This window comes from Typopeltis vanoorti, chromosome 16, assembly GCF_054136105.1.
Source record: "Typopeltis vanoorti isolate ZY-2024b chromosome 16, IOZ_Tvanoo_1.0, whole genome shotgun sequence".
Lineage (NCBI taxonomy): Eukaryota > Metazoa > Arthropoda > Arachnida > Uropygi > Thelyphonidae > Typopeltis > Typopeltis vanoorti.
The window spans coordinates 40,504,358-40,528,269 of record NC_143564.1 but is presented as its reverse complement, the minus strand read 5'-3'; the positions used below and the strand labels follow the sequence as shown (position 1 = coordinate 40,528,269).

General features: G+C 34.8%; 1 protein-coding gene across 6 annotated transcripts in view; it reads left to right on the top strand.

Annotated features, from left to right (window-relative positions):
• Tmem131 (Transmembrane protein 131) overlaps positions 1 to 23,912 on the top strand; it is a 704,637-nt gene that overhangs the window by 570,381 nt on the left and 110,344 nt on the right. For all 6 annotated transcript variants that reach the window (XM_090406393.1, XM_090406392.1, XM_090406391.1 and 3 more), the window contains one exon: positions 13,884 to 14,517. In XM_090406393.1, the coding sequence (XP_090262519.1) occupies positions 13,884 to 14,517 (634 nt within the window). The remainder of the gene's footprint in view (positions 1 to 13,883; positions 14,518 to 23,912) is intronic.

The window sequence follows — 23,912 nt, the reverse complement described above, 5'->3', positions numbered from 1 at the left end:
GGTTTTACTGTTATTTCTAGTTGTATTGTATTTTTAAATTTCTATCCATAACTTCCAAAACATTCTGAAGTTCTTCTCCTTCCTTTTTCTCTCTTTTTACCTTGTGGTAAAAAGAGAGAAAAAAATTGAGGGTTTTCTATTCATTTAACTGCAACTGTACACAAGGATAAGGTTATTATCCCTATGTCCTATGCCTGTAGACGCATTGAGTTCTCAAAGCCGATTTGCCTGCTTGTGGGATGAAAAACTGCAGATAAACTGAGGAGAAAAACCCTGCAGTCCATTCCTAAGACCCAGCTAACTTGACTTTGTCTGAGAAAGATCATAAGCTCCTCATGTCAGTGACAGGAATCGAACCCAGGACACTCCTTTCCCAGGCATATGGTTGCAAAGCGCATAGGCACTCAGCTAACCACATGGACACACACATTGTGAAGTTATGTTTCTGAATCAGCAAGTACTGCAGACTTATAAACAATTATTCCCAGTCTGCCTTCGCCAATCCACAAAAGCAATATAGCTGATTATATCAAATTCATAGCGACTGCAGGAATAGTTTGCTATAGTGAATTTTCTTTAGCATTGTGTATACAAGATTTTTTTTTTTTTTTTTTTGATAATTTTTTGTGGTGAGTGTGAGTTTGTTATAATGGTGGTGTTTGCTATAATGAGTATCAACTGGGTATGTGCCTTTCCCTGCCTCATTTCTCTTTTCTGTGGATTGTCTTTGGGCAATGATTGCTTCCCTTGATTTTTTTTTTTTCTAAATCCAAACTGATCTTCACTTAGATTCTTTTCTATTTTATTTCTTTTTCTTTGTATTATTTTGAGAAGTATTTTTGAAGCATGTGAGAAGAGATTAATTGTGTGATAATATTGAAACATTTCACTATTTTCCCTTTTCTGTAATTTAATAAGTTCAAACAACTCAGATTTTATCACCTGATTCCCTTATCAGTTCTGTTCATATTATGCTATCTTGACTTGGGGCTTTTTTTCCATTGCTTAGGTGGCAAAGTGAACTTTCAAACTTTTCTCTTGGAATATTGGGTTCTTCATCTTCTATTAAATCATTTTCGACTAAATAACATTCATAAGCAAATCCTGTCCATTATATTGTTCCTTCAAATACTCTCTCCATCTTTTCTTTATCCTGTAGACTATAACCTACTTTGAAAAATAAACTTGATCTGGTATTATGCTTAACCATGACTAGGTGTATTTTGCCTTCTTTTTCTTCTCCAACTGTTGCATTGAAATCTCTCATTAATATCACGTTCTCATTGTGTTTCACTCGGGCTGTTAATTCTCAATTATATCTCAGCCTGAAATGTTATATTGGTCCTGAAGTCATCCATAGAATTTTAATTCTGGAATATTACTGCCACTGTTTCTTCTGTAACCCGGCAGTAACCTCTGTAGCTGTAGGCTGGCAGAAGAAAGGCCATTACAGGTTTAATTCTGGTTGTCAACAAAAAGAAATTTTTCTTAACTTGTTTAAGTTAAGGGATATTACATCCCATATCGTTTCTTAGCCGAATAAGAAACTGAGTTTCATGCCGAATATAGTAGAAACTATATAAAGTTTGGCGATTCCAAGCATAAGCAAATACCTGGATACTGCAGCAACTGACCCTTAAGGTAGTGCAAGCTGAGGCAACTCATGTCAAAGGTGAAGCAAGCTCCAATCACTATTCTTGATATTTACCCATAATGTGAACTTAGCTCCTAGGAGCTGTATTACTGTTCTACATTATGAGAGAAGGTCACTACCCAGACCAGTTTCAACCTTTATTGAGGTCTCATCAGTGAGTAGGTAGACCTAGTTAATACCAAGTTTGTAGCGAACAGAACTTACAACCCTTCTATGAGTATTGCCGAGAGGTGTCCTAATAAATTATTAAATATATGAAGAGCCAACAAAGGCTTCAATTCGGCAACATTATGACCTTCTCTCATAATGTAGAACAGTGATACAGCTCCTAGGAGCTAAGTTCACATTATGGGTAAATATCAAGAATAGTGATCGGAGCTTGCTCCACCTTTGACATGAGTTGCCTCAACTTGCACTACCTTAAGGGTCAGTTGCTGCAGTATCCAGGTATTTGCTTACGCTTGGAATCGCCGAACTTTATATAGTTTCTACTATATTCGGCATGAAACTCTGAGTTTCTTATTCGGCTAAGAAACGATATGGGATGTAATATCCCTTAACTTAAACAAGTTATATGTCGCTGAATTGAAGCCTTTGGCTCTTCATATATCTAATAATTTTTCTTAACTTTTTTCCTGCCCAGTTACTTGAATTTTCACACAGGCAAGCAGGGTGTTGTTCTTTTGGAAATTGTGATTTTTAGCTCTGCAATTCAGAAAAAATTGTCCATAGAACTTAACTTATTTCAGACAGTAATACCAGTTAGTATTAGGAAGATCAGATAATGCTGCATCTCTAGTGACAGTAATACCAGCTAGTATTAGGAAGACCAGAAAATCTTGTCTCCCATAAGTCTACAAGTCATCAGCAGCCGTTAACAAATGGCTATGTGGAGAATGAAGGGAATTGCTAAGACAGGTCACTAACCACCTTAAATGACAAGAACATCCTCAACATTATCATGTAGAAACCTCTTCTCAAATTTTTCTCAACTATAGAACATGTAAAGTAATAATCACATAATTCTTGTTAATTGCTGTTTAATGTTTGGTTGATATATCTAAACAGTAGCCAGTTATAATTTAAAAAGAGAAAGAAAGAACTTGGAATTTTATAGCCTGAAGTTCTAAAATCAAATTGCTCTAGAGGTTTCCTGCTTGTCTACAGCCTGCAACAACTCATTGCTGCATCTCTAGTGAATGCAAATTCAAAGTGCATCACCAACAGAAATTTGCACTTTAATACTTAGAATGGTTACTGATAGCTAAACTTTTACATAGAATTTACATAACATGCTGTATAAAGGAACAAGTAATTTAAGAGATTTCATTATAACAGTGTGTAAGATTCTGTACACATTATAACAATGTGCATATGTTTATGCTAAGAAAGATTAGAAAGATTCCCTTTTATCTCAAGAGTGTAAATCAAGAGATTTGCTATCAAAAGTAAGACTGAAAGAAAATGGTTAATTTTTGTCAGAAATTCAACAGGATTGAATTTTGCTAGCATTAATTTGGGGTAGAATTTGTGGTTGTAGATGTTCTAACAGTTAATTTGTTTAGTGCAAGATTTGTCAAATGAGTACAGTGTGCTCACCAGCAAAGCTGGGTTGGATTTTCACTTTCATTGATGTACACTGGTATCCAAAAGCTAAGGATGAACTACTTTATAACTGTATATGAAAAAATTTTCATGACCAAATGTGGATATAAATTTATTGGCAGCATGCTAATAGATTATATTACACAAAAAATGTGTTAAAAATTTCACACAAGTTAAATTGCAGTGCATTTTTGGCAAAAGTTACAAATTTCCTAAGGGTGTAGTTAAGGAATTAATGTGAAGTGCTTACAGAAAACTATGCAGAGAGACATTTCAGCATGGAATGAACCCTGAACTTCAATGCAGCTCTCACAACATCGTACCACACTTAGCACCAAGTGATTCAGGAGTTCTTAAGACAAACTGGTTCACTCCTCCTTCAGAGCAAGCCTTGTTTGTTTTCTGGAGGGGAATTTCGAGCAGCAATGCATCTTTCTATTGCATCCCAAATGTGTTCTATGGGACTGAGATCTGGAGAGCATGCTGGCTACTTTATTTGATTAATGTCCTCAGTCTCCAGAAGTATCTCCACTGATCATGTATGATATGGTGTGGCATTGTCATCCATAAAAAGAAATTCTTTGCCTACACCACCCCACCCCAGAACAATTGAGCATAGTGTTAAAGAACTTCATTGCAATATCGTTCACCATAGTCCCTTTTTCCAGCACTTGTATCTTGGTGCATCCATTAAACATAATACCTCCCCAAACCATGGCCTCAGCACTGCCATATCTGTCCCTTTAAAAAACATTCTCATGATGATAAGCAGTACCACTTTCATTCCAGATCAACTGTCATGTAGAATCGGAGGAAAGACTGAAACTACTCTCATCTGTAAAGGGTACATTAGCCCATTGGTGTCTTGTCCGGTTTTTATTTATACCACTGAAAACAAGCTCTACGATAAGCTGTAGATAAAGGGATGTAGACTACAGGCCTTTGGGCACATAGGCCTACTTGTCGCAGACATCTTGCCACTGTTATATCCTCTCAAGATATCCATGTACCTTTGCTTGAATGGGGCCAACTGCAAGCTGACCTGCAGTGGCGCATCGATTACATTTCGTTGTTATAACCAAAAATCTGTCTTCATGCTCCATGGTAGAGTGAGGACGACCTCTTAACAAGCATTGGGAACACATTTCATTGGTTTGAAACGCTTTCCAGAGACTGGATGCAATGCTATATGAGATTCCAAACTCTGGCAATATCAATAATTCTGCATCCTTTTTTCAAGCTATCCAATAATTCTTCCTGTGTGAAATCATTTAGATGTTTTTGCAACATTACAAGACATCCAAGCTTGCAACTTTATTCCTTCCCAAAAAGAGCTTCCTTCAAACTCAATTCGCTTGGTGCAGCCTTCATGTATTGCCTTTCATCCTGTTGAATGCTACTATGTGACCCTCTTTGCACGTGATTCAAAAATTTGAATGTGTACCCACTTTTTTCTCAAAATCATCAGTTATCCAAATTGCCACATGTCTGAATCTGCAGTTGCAAACTTCAGAAATATTATTTGTTCTTAGGTTTTGGACACCAGTGTATATAAAGAAGAAATTAGGTGAAAGAACCAAGGCTTCTGATACCATCCACTGTCTCACATAATGTATGACCAAAGTGTAATCTGGCAAACTTGTTGCAAAAATTAGAAGACGAACTATAGAACTATAAGAAAGAACTCAGTTATCCTTAAATAGTAGTATATTACTATTCTAAGAATGGTTATCTATTACCATTCTTAGAATTTTATTTTAAGGATAACTAAGTTCTTTCTTATCGTTCGGCTTTTAATTTTTGCAACAAGTTTGCCAGCTAACAATTTGGTCATACATTTTTTAAATAAAAGCGCATCACACATTTTTATTTATTTATAGTAATTACCATTTATCTGATCTTCAAAACAATGACTCTTAACTTAACCGACACTCATGTCATTCAACTTCTGACACAGCATCGTGTAATTCTACTTCAATTATCTGATTCTTAGATTATCAATCAGCAAATTGCATTTACAATGTGGTTGGATAGACAGGTGATTACTGTACATTAAAGACTTAATTCTGTATGTTAGTCAAGTAAATAATAGTTTAATATCTGACGTTTCACTGACTGATATCTGTCAGCATTTTCAAAGGATACACTGGTAAGCAATAGAAAGTAACAAAAACTAGAAAACTAACCGAATTCTAAAAATTCTATAAAGTTATCACTGTGCGTGATACAATGATATAATACGCGTGTCGCACGTACAACGTTTTATTTGTTGAGAAATTTATTGCAATTTTTCATGAAAGTTCATTTCTTTTTGGTCAAATGATCTGATTACAGTTTTCCATATATCTGGTAAGATTAGGCAAGTTACCTGTTGAACGGGCGACTGTAGCAGCTTTTTTAAATGTTCTGGAATGGTAGTTCTCTTCTATGTAGGGCATATGGTTCATATCCCATTTAATATTATGGTTGGTGGAGGCAAAGTGGGAAGAAAGGCCTGATATATCCTGTCTGTTATTCCTTACATAGCCTATGTGTTCGTTCTTTCTTGTTTCAAAACTTCTAGATGTCTGTCCGATGTAATTAATACCACATGAACAGGGTATGCTATAAACTCCAGAGTATTTGTAGAAAGGATGGCTATCTTTCGGTGATCTTATAAACTTTTGAATGGTCTCAATAGGTTTGAAGGTTACTCTGATATTATACGGTTTTAGAAGAAGAGCTAATTTTTTTGGATATGGTACTAACAAATGGAATTGTTATAGAGCTGATGTATTGGGTTTCATCTCGTTGTCTTTGCGGTATGTCACTAAAGAGAATCTTGATGATTCTTGTAGGGTAGCCATTTAGGGATAGATCTCCATATATTTTCATTAATTCTTCTTGTAAGTCGAAAGGGTCTGTGGTACACTGTATAGCTCTTCTTTTGAGCATATGGATAATGCTGAGTTTCTGTGATATGTGGTGAGACGAGTCGAAATGGAGGTAGCATCCAGTGTTAGTAGGTTTTCTATATACCAACAGGTTGATGCTATTATCAGTTTGTTTCTTAATAAGGACGTCTAGGAATGGAAGTTTATTAATCTTTTTCTAGTTCCAATGTGAACTTGATAGTGTTGTGGAAGCAATTAATTTTGTTTAGATAATCTATTAGTTCCTCTTTTTTGTGATTCCAAATGATGAAGATGTAGTCAATATACCTAAACCATGTGGTTGGTTTAGGGGTAATTTGGGATAAAATTTGAGTTTCCAGATTTTCTAAGAATAGGTCGGCACAAGAAGGAGAGAGAGGGCTACCATTTGGCTAATCCATTAGGTGGTTTGTAGTATGTTTTTTGCCATGTAAAGTAATTTGAAGTTAAGCAATGCTTGAACAACTTGGTGATGTTTGGCAGGAATAAGTTTTCTAAGATGTCGATGACTTCTGAAACTGGGATATTTGTGAACAGAGACGTGTCATCCAGGCTAGCCATAATATTATCTTCAGAGATACGGATGTTTTTTAATTTCTCCAAGAAATGTTGGAATTCTTGATATAAGAATCTGTGTTGTGAATGTGTTCTTGTAACATTTTGATAGTCTGTAAGTAGGGGAGTGGATACCATCTACTATTGCACGTAATGGTGTACCTTCTTTATGGATTTTGGGAACACCGTATAGTCTTGGAGTTAATGGATGCATAGATTTTAGTTTTTTGATCGAGTCCACAGGCCAGTCATATCACGTAATAGTTCATTGGTTTCAATATGGTTTTTGTGAGTAGGATCTGTGTTAAGAACATCATAGACAGATGTGTCTGATAATAGATTATTGATCTTTTCTTCATATTCCCTAGTATTTAAGATGACAGTGTTGTTTCCCTTGTCTGCTCTCAGTATAATGATTTCTTTGTTCTTTAATTTCAGTAGTACTTTTCTTTCCATAGTGCCAGGGTTGGTGTCAGAATATCTAGAGGGAGCGGAGAGGATTACGCTGCTTTTTAATCGTAAGTCATTGACTATTGTGTGTGGAAGTAATGAGAAGGCTTTCTCTAAGTTGCAGATAAAGTTCATTTTTGGAATAGTAGTTGGTTTCAAGGCAAAATTGAATCCTTTTTTGAGAATAGAAATCTCTGGTTTTGTTAAGCTGTAATTAGATTGGTTCACAGTGACTTGGTTGTTTGGTAGGGAAGGTTTGGAGTTGTCCAAACCTTCCCTACCAGAAGTTGCCAAGTTTTTTCATCTAGGATATTAAAAATGTCTGTGAATAAGTCATAGCATTGAGAGTCTATTTGGTTGAGTATGAATCTCGAATGACAAATTCTTTCTCTAAGTAGAGCCAAATAGTGTATTGAGGTATAATTTTTGACTTAAAAAGTTGTTTTTGGCGAAGAAATTTTGGTATAACGTTGTTGTCGCGACACCTTTTTAAGAATGTCATACTACAAACAACTTAATGGATTAGCCATGGGTAGCCCTCTCTCTCCTTCTTGTGCTGACCTATTCTTAGAAAATCTGGAAACTCAAATTTTATCCCAAATCACCCCTAAACCAGCCACATGGTTTAGGTATGTTGACGACATCTTCATCATTTGGAATCACAAAAAAGAGGAACTAATAGATTATCTAAACAAAATTAATTGCTTCCACAACACTCTCAAGTTCACATTGGAACTAGAAAAAGATGAATAAACTTCCATTCCTAGACATCCTTATTAAGAAACAAACTGATAATAGCATCAACCTGTTGGTATATAGAAAACCTACTAACACTGGATGCTACCTCCTTTTCGACTCGTCTCGCCACATATCCCAGAAACTCTATCCATATGCTCAAAAGAAGAGCTATACAGTGTACCACAGACCCTGGCGACTTACAAGAAGAATTAATGAAAATATACGGAGATCTATCCCTAAATGGCTACCCTACAAGAATCATCAACAAGATTCTCTTTAGTGACATACCGCAAAGACAACGAGATGAAACCCAATACATCAGCTCTATAACAATTCCATTTGTTAGTACCATATCCAAAAAAATTAGCTCTTCGTCTAAAACCATATAATATCAGAGTAACCTTCAAACCTATTGAGACCATTCAAAAGTTTATAAGATCACCGAAAGATAGCCATCCTTTCTACAAATACTCTGGGGTTTATAGCATACCCTGTTCATGCAGTATTAATTACATCGGACAGACATCTAGAAGTTTTGAAACAAGAAAGAAAGAACACATAGGCTATGTAAGGAATAACAGACAGGATATATCAGGCCTTTCTTCCCACTTTGCCTCTACCAACCATAATATTGAATGAGATATGAGCCATTTGCCCTACATAGAAAAGAACTATCATTCCAGAACATTTAAAGAAGCTGCTACAGTTGTCTGTTCAACAGGTAACTTAAATAAGAATCAAAGCCTAATCTTACCAGATATATGGAAAACTCTAATCAGATCATTTAACCAAAAAGAAATGAACTTTCATGAAAATTACAATAAATTTCTCAACAAATAAAACGTTGTACGTGCGATACGCGTATTATATCATTGTATCACGCATAGTGATAACTTTATAGAATTTTTAGAATTGTCAGTTAGTTTCCTAGATTTTGTTACTTTCTATTGCTTACCAGTGTATCCTTTGAAAATACTGACAGATATCTGTCAGTGAAACAGCGGATATTAAACTATTATTTACTTGACTAACATACAGAATTAAGTCTTTAATTTATTAATACTAGTGATCAAGAAAAAAGGTCATAATAAGGATGATTACTGTATTTAATTATCAGAATTGTTCATTAACATTATTTCTGTTGGACATTATTTAACATTATTTCTGTTTTAAGCCTACATTGTTAATTATTAATTTTTTATTTAGTAACAACATTCATAAACTCTTCATCACTAGTATTAATAAATTAAGTCTTTAATTTATTAATACTAGTGATCAAGAAAAAAGGTCATAATAAGGATGATTACTGTATTTAATTATCAGAATTGTTCGTTAACATTATTTCTGTTGGACATTATTTAACATTATTTCTGTTTTAAGCCTACATTGTTAATTATTAATTTTTTATTTAGTAACAACATTCATAAACTCTTCATTTGTTTTGCACATAATTGTACTTGATGCAGAAAGTGGACAAGATGTGAAATGAAATCATCTAATTATTTTTTATTTCTATTTTTTTTTTTTTTTTTTTTGATTGTATCATCTCTCTGGAGATGATTTCTAGGTCTATTGTGTTCTAGAGAGAGGAAGATGCATATTAGTGTGAACATCCTCTTTTCATACTGCATGAGTTCATTCAGCCTTGAAAGTAATATTGATATACTTTCGACACAGCAGAGGAATCATTTGGATTGATGTTTTTCCCTCTGATTTTATTTGAGATTCTAATCAGCAAATATGAAATTCAGTTTCTTTTTTGAAATGTAGAAGTATAAAGCAAAATAATGGTAGAAGCTGTACAATCTTGTTGTCATGAGCATTATGATCTTTGTCCTGTGCTATTGCAACATCATACATATTTTAAAAGTCCCACACAGAAGAAAACCAATGAATTTGATTTTCTTCTTCCAATATCAGATAGTCTATAATAATAACAGGAGTATGGGCAGTTGTACTCAGACTAAAAAGGGTGGAGATGTCAAAACGCATATTCTTTATATATTATATAATAACATTATATTTAGTTCTACCTTATGCTGGAATAAATAATTACAGAAATCCCTTGCTTAACATGGATTTGATTATCGCGGCGAAATTAATTGCGGCAATCCCTTGATATATGCGGCAAGAGTTTTGATTATCGCTCCTTTAAATTTACCACTCAAAATCATGCTCACGCCACGAGGCTGCTAGCCTTGTAGTCATCCAAATTCTCTTAATGATCTGTGTGAGAATGTGAAAGTTTTATTTTTCCCACCAAATACAACATCATTGTTACAACCTATGGACATGGGAGTCATTGCAACTTCCAAAGCCTATTTTCTTAAAAAGACATCCTCAAAGGCAGTTGAAACAACAGTGGGTGAAAATCATGAAAATCACACCACGAGGCTGGGAAAATTCCAAAAAAATCACGCTACAAGGCTGAATGCCAGCCAGTTACTTTGCTGCTAGCATTAAGAGTGGGTGCATTACAAGCTCCAGTTGTTCTGTTGTACATATTTACAAATTACGTTCTTCGTAAATTTTACAGCCCATTGATCATGTCGAAGAATAAGCGCAATCCCACAACCGAGTCATTAAGTGAAAAAAAAGAAGATTTAAACATAGTAAAAGTAAGATCGGATGCGAATTTGGTTTTAACAAGTCTACAATACAGACTATTTTATCGAAAGCTGATGAGCATTGCAAGCAAGTTAAAGTGGTATCTACATCTGCAAGTATGCAAAGTACACGTAACCGGAGTGCTATAATGGTTGAAATGGAAGATCTGTTGATTATTTGGCTGGAAGACTGCAATCAAAAGAGAATTCCAATTAGTGCCAATAATATCACCGCCAAAGCTCTAAGCCTGTTTTCAAGAACTTAAAGAGACTAAATATAAAGAAGACAATTCAAAATTCGCAGTTAGCAAAGGCTGGCTTGAAAATTTTAAATCTAGAGATGGACTAAAGAATGTGAAAATAACAGGTGAAGCTGCAGGTGCCGATGAAGATGCTGCATCCACATTTCCTGCTGAGCTGCAGAAAATTATCGAAGAAAATTATTACGATTACCGCCAAATTTTCAGTGTAGATGAAACTGGACTCTATTAGAAAAAAATGGCATCTAGAACATTTATATCAAAAAAAGAGGCAGTGCAGCTTGGCTATAAAGTACCAAAAGATCGCATAACTGTTATGATTGGAGGGAATGCTAATGGAGAATTTAAATTGACGGCACTGCTTGTCTATCGAACTCAGAACCCAAAGGCCTTAAAAGGATGTAACAAGAACCTGTAATTTGGCGGGCAAATCAGAAGGCTTGGGTTAACCGAAGTCTATTCGAAGATTGGTTTAAGTCTTATTTTTGCCCAGCAATTGAAACTTATTGCAAAAGAAATAACTTAGCTTTCAAAGCTCTTTTCCTTTTAGACAACGCACCTAGTCATCCAAATTCTCTTAATGATCTGTGTGAGAATGTGAAAGTTTTATTTTTCCCACCAAATACGACATCATTGCTACAACCCATGGACATGGGCGTCATTGCAACTTTCAAAGCCTATTTCCTTAAAAAGACATTCTCAAAGGCAATAGAAACAACAATGGGAGAAAATGCGATTACGCTCCACGAATTTTGGAAAAAATTTAACATTAAACGCGCAATTGAGACCATTCGTGACTCGTGGGAGCAAGTGTCTTCTAGTTGCATGAAAGCTGTTTGGAAAAACCTGCCAGAATGCGCTAATGACTTAGGTTGTTTTCAAAATCCTGTGAACAACGTGGTGAAAGAAATCATTGCAATTGGTGAAGACCTCGGTTTTGATGGTGTTGATGCAGAAGTTGTTAAAGAATTATTGGATTCAAATTCAAAAGATTTCAGTGTCAACGATCTTCTTGAAATTGAACAATGCACATATGAAGACAACGAACAAATGGAATGTGAAGATGAGGTTCCAAAGGAAATAATAGTCAAAGAACTGGATGGAATATTTCACAGTTTAGAATCGCTTAAGCGGCAAGTAATGGATAGGATCCAGATGTTAATCGAAGAATGCTTGTTAGCCGAGGTCTGGAGAGTAATTTTGCTTGTTATCGTAGAATTTATGCTGATAAGAAAAAAACTAAAACTGTTCAAACGACTCTTTATAACTTCTTTTGATTAAAAAAAATTGTAGTAACTAATGTAGGTACAAGTATTTATTAGACATTTACTTTGCATTATTTTTTTATCTTTCTTAAAAGAGTACTATATAAAACTAACTATTAGTAATTGATCAGGGACGAATTGTACTTTTCACCATGGATTATTAGATTTGATTAACATGATTTTGACTTATGCGGTAACATTTTTTTTTTTTTTTTTTTTTTTTTGTCTCTCCAATCACAAAAGATTGTGAACCTTTAGTATATACTGTGGGTGACTTAAGCAATTTTTTATCTTTTTTATTTTTATTTTATTTTTTACATTATTCATTTTTTAACATAATCTGGAAACCTTACTCTAGGGACCAAACATGTAAATGTTTCAAGCCACTTCAGGTCTCCATTAAGCAGGGTAGTGATTTCACACCAGATGATGAAATTCATTTGCTTGGACTGGATGGCAGAGTGGCTAGTATACCTTCAAATTAAAACAGGTTGTGGGTTTGAATCCTCCTGTGGGCATGGATGTTTGTAAAACCTGCTTTGGGAAAGCATGTATAGCTTCTTCAGTTCATAAGACTTGTATTAAAAAATAAAATAAAAATCTCCCACCTAAATACAAATCACTGGCATCCATCATGTTGGATGAGGACCTACATCGTCTTGGTTGGGGAGTAGGTATAATTAACTACTCATTAACCATGCTGGCAAATTCAACTATTATATGTCATCTTTTATGCTTAAACCTAAAATAAAGTAATGGGTAGTTACTCTGCAACCTTATCATCATGAATGTTTATGACTTTTGGCATGCACTGCTTTAATATCACAGTAAAAAAAAAAAAAACTTCAAGAAACTTTATATAGTCACTAAATAAATTATATATTTAAGTGGTCAGTGGTTTTTTTTGCTGAAGACTACTACTACCCTGCTTAGAAACATGAAGTAGCCTGGAAACATTAATGTGGTTTCAAGATTTTAATCCTTAACTAGCCCATAGTATGTGTTATAAGATTACAACCTTTTGTTGTGGGCAGGATTATCATTAAAAAAATAATAATAATTGTTACGGTCCTACTAATCGGACACACTTTTAAATTTAGTTGTTTCTTCAGTTGGTTTACTGCATGTCACTATGGTAAAACATTTTCCAACTTCGAATTGTAATGACTGAGACATACTCAGGTGTGCTTTAATTGTGCCTTGATCACTGGGAGTGGGAGGCCCTTCATCTTCCTTATAATCCTGACCAAGTTCCTAATAACTTACTTCTGTGTATCCCACCAAGGATCTTATTAGCCAATATTTCCCAAACAAAGATTAGATTAAATCAGCTATCCAGCAATGGCTTCATGTGAAACTAGAATTAAAAAACACATGGAACAATGGTGCAAATGAATCACCAAGTTTAGAAGTTATGTTTAAAATAGTTTGAGGGTTGTGTATATTTTGAAATGCTCATAACACTACAGTTATGTCAAATAAAAAAATTTTGGCAAAGAATTTTCAGTTTGCCCTCACAGTACATATGACTTAATATTTATTGAATTATTAATTTCAGTTTTGATAACCTGTACCAAACTCCTTTCATTTAATTTGAGGCCCGAAGTGACTCGGAAAAGTTTCATGTTTGGTTTCAGCATGGTTTCATTATTATGTAAAAAATAAAAATACAAAAATTATAGTACTAATTACATCACTACTTTGCTTAAAATAGTTTCATCATGTTAAAATGTTATTAAAAGTTATAATATTAATGTTGCAGAATTTATTATCATGTTCACCAACTGGTCTATAAATAATTATTATTAATTTTGACTTTTCTCATTTCAAAATGGAAGAGGAGGAGGTAATGGTGGTACACCTCCTGATGGAAGACGAAAAGAAATTTCTCTTGGCACCTCAAATTCAATCACAGAATCAAATAATCATAGTTTCCACAGAGGAAATGGCACAGTATCCACCAATAAAAATAAAGAACTTCTGGCATCAAGAGAAACAGAAGAATTGCCTGACTTCACAAATAAAGGAAATCGAAAGAAGATTCAAAAAAATAAACATCTACAGGAAATTCAGCTCACTCCATTGTTGCCAGAAGCAGAAGAAAGTACAAAGTCCATTAAATCCTCAGGTCATGGATGGGCAAGATTTCTTAAACCGCCATTTTCATTCCGCTCTTGCACTAGTGAAAGAGAAAGAAAGCCAAGTGTAGCTACTCAAACAAGTAAAGAAGTAACAAGAGATAGGAATGCATTAAAGTCAATGGAAATAGATGGACACACACAGGATCTGTTTTCTGAATATATACCTTCTGATACAGAAACAAGAAACAAATTAAAACAAAAAACAAACAAAGAAAATTGTAAAAATAATGAAAACAAGTCCAAACATAAAAAAAGAGACATTTCAGCAGAGGAGGAAACATCATCTACAACTACAGAAACATCAAATGCAGAATCAGATATAAGTGAAAAGGTAAGTGCTATAAAATATAGTGTGTGTGCATATACATACACAATATTTGTTTTTCCCTCCTTACCAGCATGCTTTTATTTCTTGATTTTATGAATTCAAATACACAACACATTATTTTTGATCATTATTTCCGTATCATGTAATTGACAAATTGAGAGGGGAAGAATTGTTTTATTACTGCTCATGATGTGTTTCAGATACATCAGATAAATATACACCATTATATTTTCCTCAGTTAGAAATTATGTAAGGTCTCGAAAAACTGTGTAATAAATAAGCTTCATTAAGCAGATGTTATATTCAGCACTGAATGGAAATTAGAGAAACTGGAAAACTGCTTGTATTAAGTAGCATAAAAAGTAAGAAAGGAAATGAAACATGAGAAGTAATAAAAAGAAGGTATGAGAAAGCAGAAACCACTGAAAAGGGAAGTCGTGATATACAGCGATTCCATTAGGCACTTGCTAGACAAGCAATAAAAGCATGTTCTCCAGGTACAAGAATTTATGATGTGATCAATGCTATAAACAAACATAAGAAATTATGTTGGTTGAAAATGGCTTTAGATAAGCATGATGATATGAGAGAATATATGAAAGAGTTCTTGAGTAAGGCATAAAAAAGAAGGGTGAAGGAGCTAATATTATGAGTTTGTTGCTGAGCTATGAGAAGTGAGGTGTGATTGCAAGTGATTCAGCACACAGACTGTATAGAAGACATGATGCACAGTAATTTATGGGACAACTTTCATTGATTGTCGAAAGGATTTGTGCCCATAGGATAGATTGCCCTTAAGAGTTAGATGCTGGGGAGGGAAAATTGTTATTTGTCTTTGTGAATGTAAGTAATTGGAGAATCTAAATGTGTCAGGGTGGTTGCTTGAGAGCTTGGATGTGCATATTAAGGGAAGGAGTCAAAGTTTATTTTAATGATAAAGAGAGTGAGAGAAAGAGAATGGTAATGTGGCAGGGATGATTCTAAGAATGGTATGACTATTTTTGTCAGGAAAAAAAAACAACTGCAGCATTGAGATAGGAAATTTAAGTATATTATTAACTTACTCAGGGAGGCTTATTTGAAAGTCAAGTATTAGACATAATTGTGAATACCCGTTGACCTGGTGGATGGTGATCATGCATATTCACCAAAATATCAGCAATAAAAGTAATTACTTCTAGCATTAGTTTTAATACAGAAGGCAAAAATTATTGGACTGTGACTGAGTTGACGGAGGACAGTATTCCAACAGGAATGGAATGTGATGTGTATACAATGTATTCAAGAGAAATAAGAAGGGTAGGGAAGTATTGCTAATTGAATATTAATGCAGTAATTTGAATATAATATTTTGAAGCTTCAAAATATAAATAATGTGAAGTTCTTTGATGGATTATCTGAAAAGAACTCTCAGCTGCATAGAGAGACAAATGTTGTAGATGCAAAGAGGGTTATGATGACTATTATGCAGCATATGTAGCTAGGCCTCAAGGAGGTGCAAGAACATTGGATCTGTAATAGCATCTAAGAATCTTTCTATAAACAAGGCAACTGTTTTACTACCAAATTGGCAAGTGTGATCATGCAGTTTTCACTTTTGGGAGTAGGGAGATAGCTTGAAGGAGTACTCTAGCATGATAAACTGCATGTAAGAGGAATCAACAGTGCTTGAGAAGTAGGCAAAGGCTGTCCGAAGAAATCTGTATCTGACTGCATTTCCAGAGTTAGGAAATTAAATCATATTGGTGTTAAAATGATGAATAAAACTTGAAAGCAAGTTCAAAAAAAAAAAAAAAAAGGAAATTCTTTCAATCCAATGCTGGGAGAATGACGATGACCTGGTCCAGGAACAGAATAAAAAAGCATATTAGCAGAGTTGACAGCCATAATGAGAAAGGACGAATCAGATAATGAAAAGATATCTTAACAGGACAATGGAAATACAAGAAAAAATGTTCACTCTGAAAAGTAAAAGAAAGAAATGAACAAACGCAGAAAAGTGTCAATGTCTGAACACAGAAATAGGTGCATTGTTGAGTGATCACATTAGTAAGGTATGTATTCTAGGCAGACCTGTTGGTTCTCTGCTGAGAAGAAACTGAACAAATGAATAAAAGTGTATTATTTAGAGGTATTAAAAATATTGCAAGAGCTTAATTCAAACTGCATTAGGATTAAATAGATAAGATATCAGCATAGATGTTGCTGAAGAAATGCACAAGAGAACTAAGAATTCTTATGACCTGATTGCATTAGCATGAGCAAGATTCCCAATGAGTGTAAGCAAGGAATGGTGATATCACAAGTGTGGAGCTAGGACTAAAGCAATAATTATCGACATTCTTGGCATGGTCATTAACACTGTTTTGGAGAGGCTAGTAAGGGCCTGTATCTAGAGATGGGAGGAGAGTACTTTCATTCTCTTTAGAGAACAGCATGACTTTGGTAAAGGTAGGTCTTGTTTTAGCAGCCTGATAGGATTCCACCTAGGAGGCTGTTATATAAATTCAAAGTGACTTGTATGCAAAATATGCTTGTGGTATAGATAAGAGAGTGGTCCTCTGACGGATGTCAAAATGTGATGTTTGAAGATATTAAGTCTAAGAGAAGGGTGACCAAAAGGTTTTTTTAAGGTTCTGTATTTGAGCCATGAACGTGACTTATATATTAATTATATTGGAAATAGGCTAGGAAATATCTAGTTATTGTTGATGATGATGCAAACTTCAAGAGCATAATAAGGGGCTGTAGGTGATGTATAATCTCTGTAGGCTGATTTAAACAGAGTCATTCTATTGGATCGAGTACAGTTCATTGTTGCCAAGTGTAGGATTATGCATTTTGGACTGAAAAGATTGCAGGAGTATTATATTAATGGGAATTTAGTGCAAATTATCATCCATGCGGTTAGCCTAGTGGCTTTGCGCTTCGCAACCATATGACTGGGGACAGAGTGTCCCAGGTTTGATTCCCGTCGAAGATGTGAGGAATTTGAGGATCTTCCTCAGCCATTGCCAAGTTAGCTGGTCTTGGGCACGGGCAGTAGAGTTTTTTTCTGCCAGTTTATCTGGCGTTTTTCATCCCGTAAGCAGGCAGACCAGCCCCGTGAACACACACGGATCTACAGCCATAAATACTTAATCCCCCCATGAGGGGGCTCAACTTGCCCCCAGTAGGGACAGGGAAGAAAAAGGGAGGAAACTCCATACGAATAAATAAAGTGCAAATTATCAATTTTCAAGCCAGAGGCCTCTAGAGATAATGGACAAAGGGTTGCAATTTAAGGGCTACATTTCCTGTTTGGCTAAATTACCACACCAGATATCTGCATTATTGAAGAGCACACTAACTTGCAGGAATAAAGAAGTTATTTTCTCCCTTGGCAATGACTTGATAAGACCACATCAGGACTCTTGACCTTAGATGTGCTTCCTGGGTTCTGTGGAGATCGAGAGTTGGTCAAAAAAGATCCTTCTGAAGGTGACCAAATGATAGCTGACCTATGGATCTAAGGACAATTTCAGATGCAAGGCACAGGTATCGAAGAAAAGTGCAAATAATAATATTTTAGTGGAGTTATAAGTTATTTACCCCTAGAAAAATACATATGTCGAGAACAATATTTACAAATATAGGAGTAAAGAACCAGTGTGTGAATGAAGCATTCTGTATGCAGCTTATGCTGACTTGCAATTAGTTAGTTTTCGTATGATGATACAAAGGCCGTACTTCCCCTTTTATGGGGAAATACGGCACCTTCTCAATTCCCCCTAATTTTATCTGGGCTCGGGACCGGCATAGCTGACAAATCAGGCCTATAGCTGGGTCATAAGGATTTCTGACTGTAATCCATGTGTGTTCATGGGACTGGTTTGCCTGTTCTGGGGGACAAAAAAACCCGTTTCCAGGTGAAAAAAAACCGCCATCTCCATATGAGACTGATTAACTCACCTTTCGTCGAAATAAACCAGATAAAGGTTCCTCACATCACTGATGGGAATCGAACCCAGGTCTTTCCGACCAAAGGGCTTTGTCTATACTGACTGATCTACGGAGGCTCGTTGACTTGCAATGAGAGAATGCTAAGGAATGTTAAGAGAGAGAGAAGTGATAGATAGTTTCAAGTTATGGGTTAATATTGATTGAAACATTCCTTAAAATTGATTAAAAAAGAAAAGAGGAGTTTAATTAAAAAGTACATATGGCGTACAGTCTGATAAAAGCAGTGGATGTGCTGATATTTTTAAAGTTCCTACAGGAATTTTGTTTAATTGAGGAAATAAAGTAACAGTTCCTAATTCATCTCATTAGTGATTAGAAGAGAAGAAACTATTTAATATATGTGCCTCTATTATACTATATAAGAACTATCATTTCTTCATATTGTATGGAAGCAGTATATGTTTCTGTATATGAATATTCTCTTTTATTGGAAGGTAGGACTAGTTTGTTTATTTTGTTAAATTCTCTCTCGTTGAAAAGTAAAGGGATAACCTAGAAAGGCTGAGATTTCAGTACAAATAAGACATAATTTATCTGCTCTGATTAGTCCCCTTACAGAGAACTAACAGTGTTGAAAATTACTTGAAGTTTTCTTTGGAATGCAGTTTGGACTATGATGTTATTTCTTGGCTATGTTTCTCATTATGAATTTAATTCTTTTGAGCTCGGTGTACAAATTTATTTGTTGCACATTTTTAATTGAAAGAAAGTTTGTGAATGAATTAATTATTAATTTACAGTTTGATACTTTTATATTTATATAAAATTACTGTAAACAATACTTGATTAAGCTAGATTAATTAAGATTGTTTCATTATATTGAGATTTCATCTCAATATAATGAAAACATGAAATGAAAAATGAATTTCACACACTTGTGTCTGAAATCAGTAATACATTTCCTAAAGACAAATCCAGTTAGCACTTAAGCATTTAAAAAAATGAATACACAAAAAGGGGAACATCATCCTCATTTATAGAACTGTTCATGTAAGAACAGACTGTGACCGTCAAAGTTAGAGAATTAGATAGAGAAGAGATGATATGTTAGAACCATCCAATTTTGTAAGTGGATTGATTCTTACATTATAGATAAAAGTGATGTTTTTTAACTCATAATCATCCTTGCAAGTCTAGTTAGGATTTGGTTAAGGAAGCATGTGAAATCCAGATTCTTGTCATTGAGAGTTTAGTGCGCAAGTTGAATGAGCTGATAGTGTGTTCAAGTAGAGAGATGTTAGATGTGTAAGCATTCTATGATAGAAGTGGGGAGGGGCTTCCCTTGGTGAGACCTTGGAGGAGCCTACATAATTATCAGTCTCTTGAATGTGTTCAGTTTACAGTGGTCAAAATATTTCATTCCTGTTGGAATGAATCATGATGTTAGTTCAGTAATTAGCTTAAAACTTAAGCATTTTTATGGTATTAAAGGAATAGGAGAGAGGGGGGAAGATGATTGTTAAAAGTTTTCACTTGGTTATACCTGAAATTAAAGATGCGAAGAAATTATATTCTTGTTTAATCCTTTATTCAAGTGTAAGCAAAGAAAGCCTGCTCATGAAGTATCTTAACAACTAGGCTACTTGTATATAGAAGCTAATGACTTCACATTAATTGCCTTAATATCCCATAATGCAAAGCTCACATCCTTTTTGGGTGTTTAATAATGTATACATTATGGGAATGGTCACTGCCCAGACCAGTTTCCACCTTTATTGAGGTCTCATCGGTAGGATGAGACTTTAATAAAGGTTGAAACTGCTCCGAGTTACACTTCTTGTAATGTATAGCATTATACACACCCAAAAGAATGTGTGCTTTGCATTATGGGATAATAAGGCAATTAATGTGACATCATCTTCTGTATATAAGTAGCCTAGTCATGAAAATAATTCATGCACAAATTTTGTTTACTTACATTTGGATAAAGGATTAAACAAGAATATAATTTCTTGATATCTTTAATTTATTGAGGATGATGATATTTTTAGAAACCCTCTGGGATATATGCACCCCTCACAAAATTACTGTTTTTCTTGGTTGTTTATTGCTTACAAGGCACAACTAAGAATTCCAAATGCACTTAGAATTTGCTGATTTGAATATTAACGCTCATATTTCTGTAGTAATGCAGAAAAAATTGGTTAATAATAACAGATAACTCTTAACTCTGAAATTTTCAGTAAATCCATTCATTCTCTCTCTCTCTCACAGCTAGCTTCCACAGAATAAGAGGATTGTGGTTAAAGATAAGTAAATCAGCAAGATAAATTAGTCAGCCAATTCATTAGCATAATTGTGAGCTGCTGTCAGGACACACTCTGCTGAAAAATGCTTGCTTTTCTAATATTCCTGAATATTAGAGTAGTGAAGTTTCTGGCACTCTGCCTTTATCCACCACTTCTCAGTTCAGTAACCTTTCTTTTTTTTTTTTTTTTTTCACATATGTTGCTCAAGAGATATACGTGGGTGGTCTGAAATGTTCTCGGCCTCAACCATAAATTGCAACACTATCGGCAAGATTTTTTTTTTTTCCCCTAAGTTAGTACATCTGTCATAAGCATCCATGTGAAATTGCATGTGCGGTTATAAAATTCTTTGTAAAAGAATTTTATAACAGAAATTCATTCAAAGTTCATAAAAGTTTATGGGCACTCTTCTCCTTCATTTTTGACAATTAAGAAATGGGCTGCCAAGTTTAAATGTGGCCGTACCAGAATTGAAGATGATCCACGTGAAGGATGTCCAAAAAGTGTAACAACACCAGAAATCATTGATCAAGTGCACGATATGCTATTGGATGACCAGTGAGTCAAAGAGCATGAAAATTGCTGAGACTATAGGCATTTCAAAAGAATGTGTAGGATAAATTTGCATGAAGAATTGCAAATGAAAAAGCTTTGTGCAAGATGGGTGCCCCGCTTGCTCACAGCAAATCAAAAACGCACTCGCATGAAAATCTCTGAACAGTGCTTGGAGTGTTTTAACAAGAATAAAACTGATTTTGTTCATCGATTTATTACTGTGGATGAGACTTGGATTAACCATTACTTACCAGAATCCAAACAGCAGTCAAAACAGTGGACAGAAGCTGCTTGTTCAGCACCTAAGAAGACAAAGTTGCTTCCATCAGCAGGATAGGTCTTGCATCGGTGTTTTGGGATGTTAAAGGCATTTTGTTTAATAATTATCTTGAAAGGGGTAAAACAATAACCAAGGAATATTATTCTGATCTTTTAACCAGACTAGACGAAAAAATTCGTGAGAAAAGACCCGTTTGCAGAAGAAAAAATCATCTTTCATCAGGACTATGCACCTGCCCACAAAGGTGTCTTGGCAATGGGAAAATTAAGGGATCTTCACTATAAATTGTTGGAACATCCACCCTATGCTTTAGATTTGGCTCCCTCTGTCTTCTATCTCTTCCCAAAACTAAACATCTTCCTTGCTGGTCAACGTTTTTCTCCGATACCAAGAGGTGATTGCAGCTGTAGAGGGGGTATTTTGCAGATCTTACTGAGAATCACTACAGGGACAGGATAATGGCGCTGGAATAAATATTAGTTTAAGGGAGATTATGTTGAAAAATAAAAATAAGTTTGAAATTATAAATTTGTTTTTTCATTGTTAGGCCGAGAACTTTTCAGACCACCCTCGTATAACCTTTGTTCTAATGAGATCTCTCTTGCACTAGAACTCAATCATATACACTGCACTTTTCTATCTAATGGCTCCAGTTTCCACAATATCAAAAAAAAAAAAAAAAATAAACAATCCTTTCAAAGTGTGTTCAAAGAAGCTGAATCTTGCTGAAAAAAGAAATCACCATCACATAATCTTCTGATGCTAGTAACATAAAGTGCTCAAGAATTTCTTGGTACATTTTGGAATTGACTCTTTTGTACACAGCCTACCTGGGCTCTCTATGGTAGGAGTGTCAAACTCTATTGGACCGCGAGCCATTTGCCATCAAAGTGTATCTTAAGTTGACCACAAAAATAATTTTGACTAAAATCTATAAAGATGAATCTGCCAGCAAATAGAACCAGAAATAATGCTACTGCATCTGGGAGAGCCGGCCTGGCTAACTGAAGCCCACATAGAATAGGCGAGAAGACAGCTATGTGGAACGTGCAAACTGCATATGTAATATTTCAACCATCAACATCAGAACGTTGTACAAACCCTGTAAATTAAAGCTGATAGAGAGAGAACTTGAACTTTTTAAATGGGAAATAGTAGGAGTTGTAGAGATCCACTGGACAGGTAATGGAAAAATTGACATAAAAAACGCAAGCATATTTTACTCAAGAAGGAAAGATAACATCACAGAGAAGGTGTAGCACTAATCATTAAAAAGATGGCTTTTAAACTCAATAGTTGATGTAAGACCAATTTTCTCTACCATCATCTCAGTAAGATTCAAAGCAAAAGAAAAAGGAATATATGGAAGAAATATAACACGTTTAAGGTATGCTGATGACATAGTTATCACCACAGACAGCCAAGAAAAATTAGAAAATATCCTGACCAAGTTGCATCAAACAAGTTACAAATATATGAAAATCAATTTTAGTAAAACAAAACTAATGGTAGTAGGAAGAAAGAGGGAAGCAATCCAAATGAAAATCGGAAAGAATAATATAGAACAAGTAAAGCAGTTCAATTACCTACAATCAATGAACACTGAAGATCTAGACTATTTCGAAACCATCAAACACAGAATCAATAATGGATGGATAACAATGGGCAGACTACAAAAAATATGGAAAAATAAAAGATTAAGCAATGAACTCAAATTAAAGATATATAGAACACTGATAATTCCTACAGTACTCTATGGCTCAGAATACTGGATCTTAAGGAAAAAAGAAACAGATAAACTCAATGCTTTTGAAATGAAATGCCTAAGAAAAATTAATAGAACAAACTGGACAGAAAGAAAAGCAAATGAAAAAGTCAGAGAAGAACCTAACTTTAAAGACACAACAATTACAGCACTAAAATAAAAGAGCCAACTAAGCTGGTTTGGACATCTTTCTGGAATGAACCCAGAAAGACTACCAAACATACTATTAAATGGTAGAATCGAAGGACAGCCCAGCAGAGCAAGACCAAGAAAGAAATGAATTGACAGCATTTCAGAAAGCACCCACTTAAACTCCATAATAGAACTTCATAAAAAGACAGCAGACAGAAAGAAATGGCAAATATTTGTCTTTGAAGAACTCAATGTGCCATCAGCTAAAGAGAAGAAGACAAAGAATTAGAAAATTATTAGAAACGAGATCAAAGAAGCTAAAGAAATCTGGATGAATGAAAAATATAAAGAAATAGAATTTCTACAGGAAAAGCACAACAGTTTTAATCTACACAAAAAGCTGGAAGAAACCTCA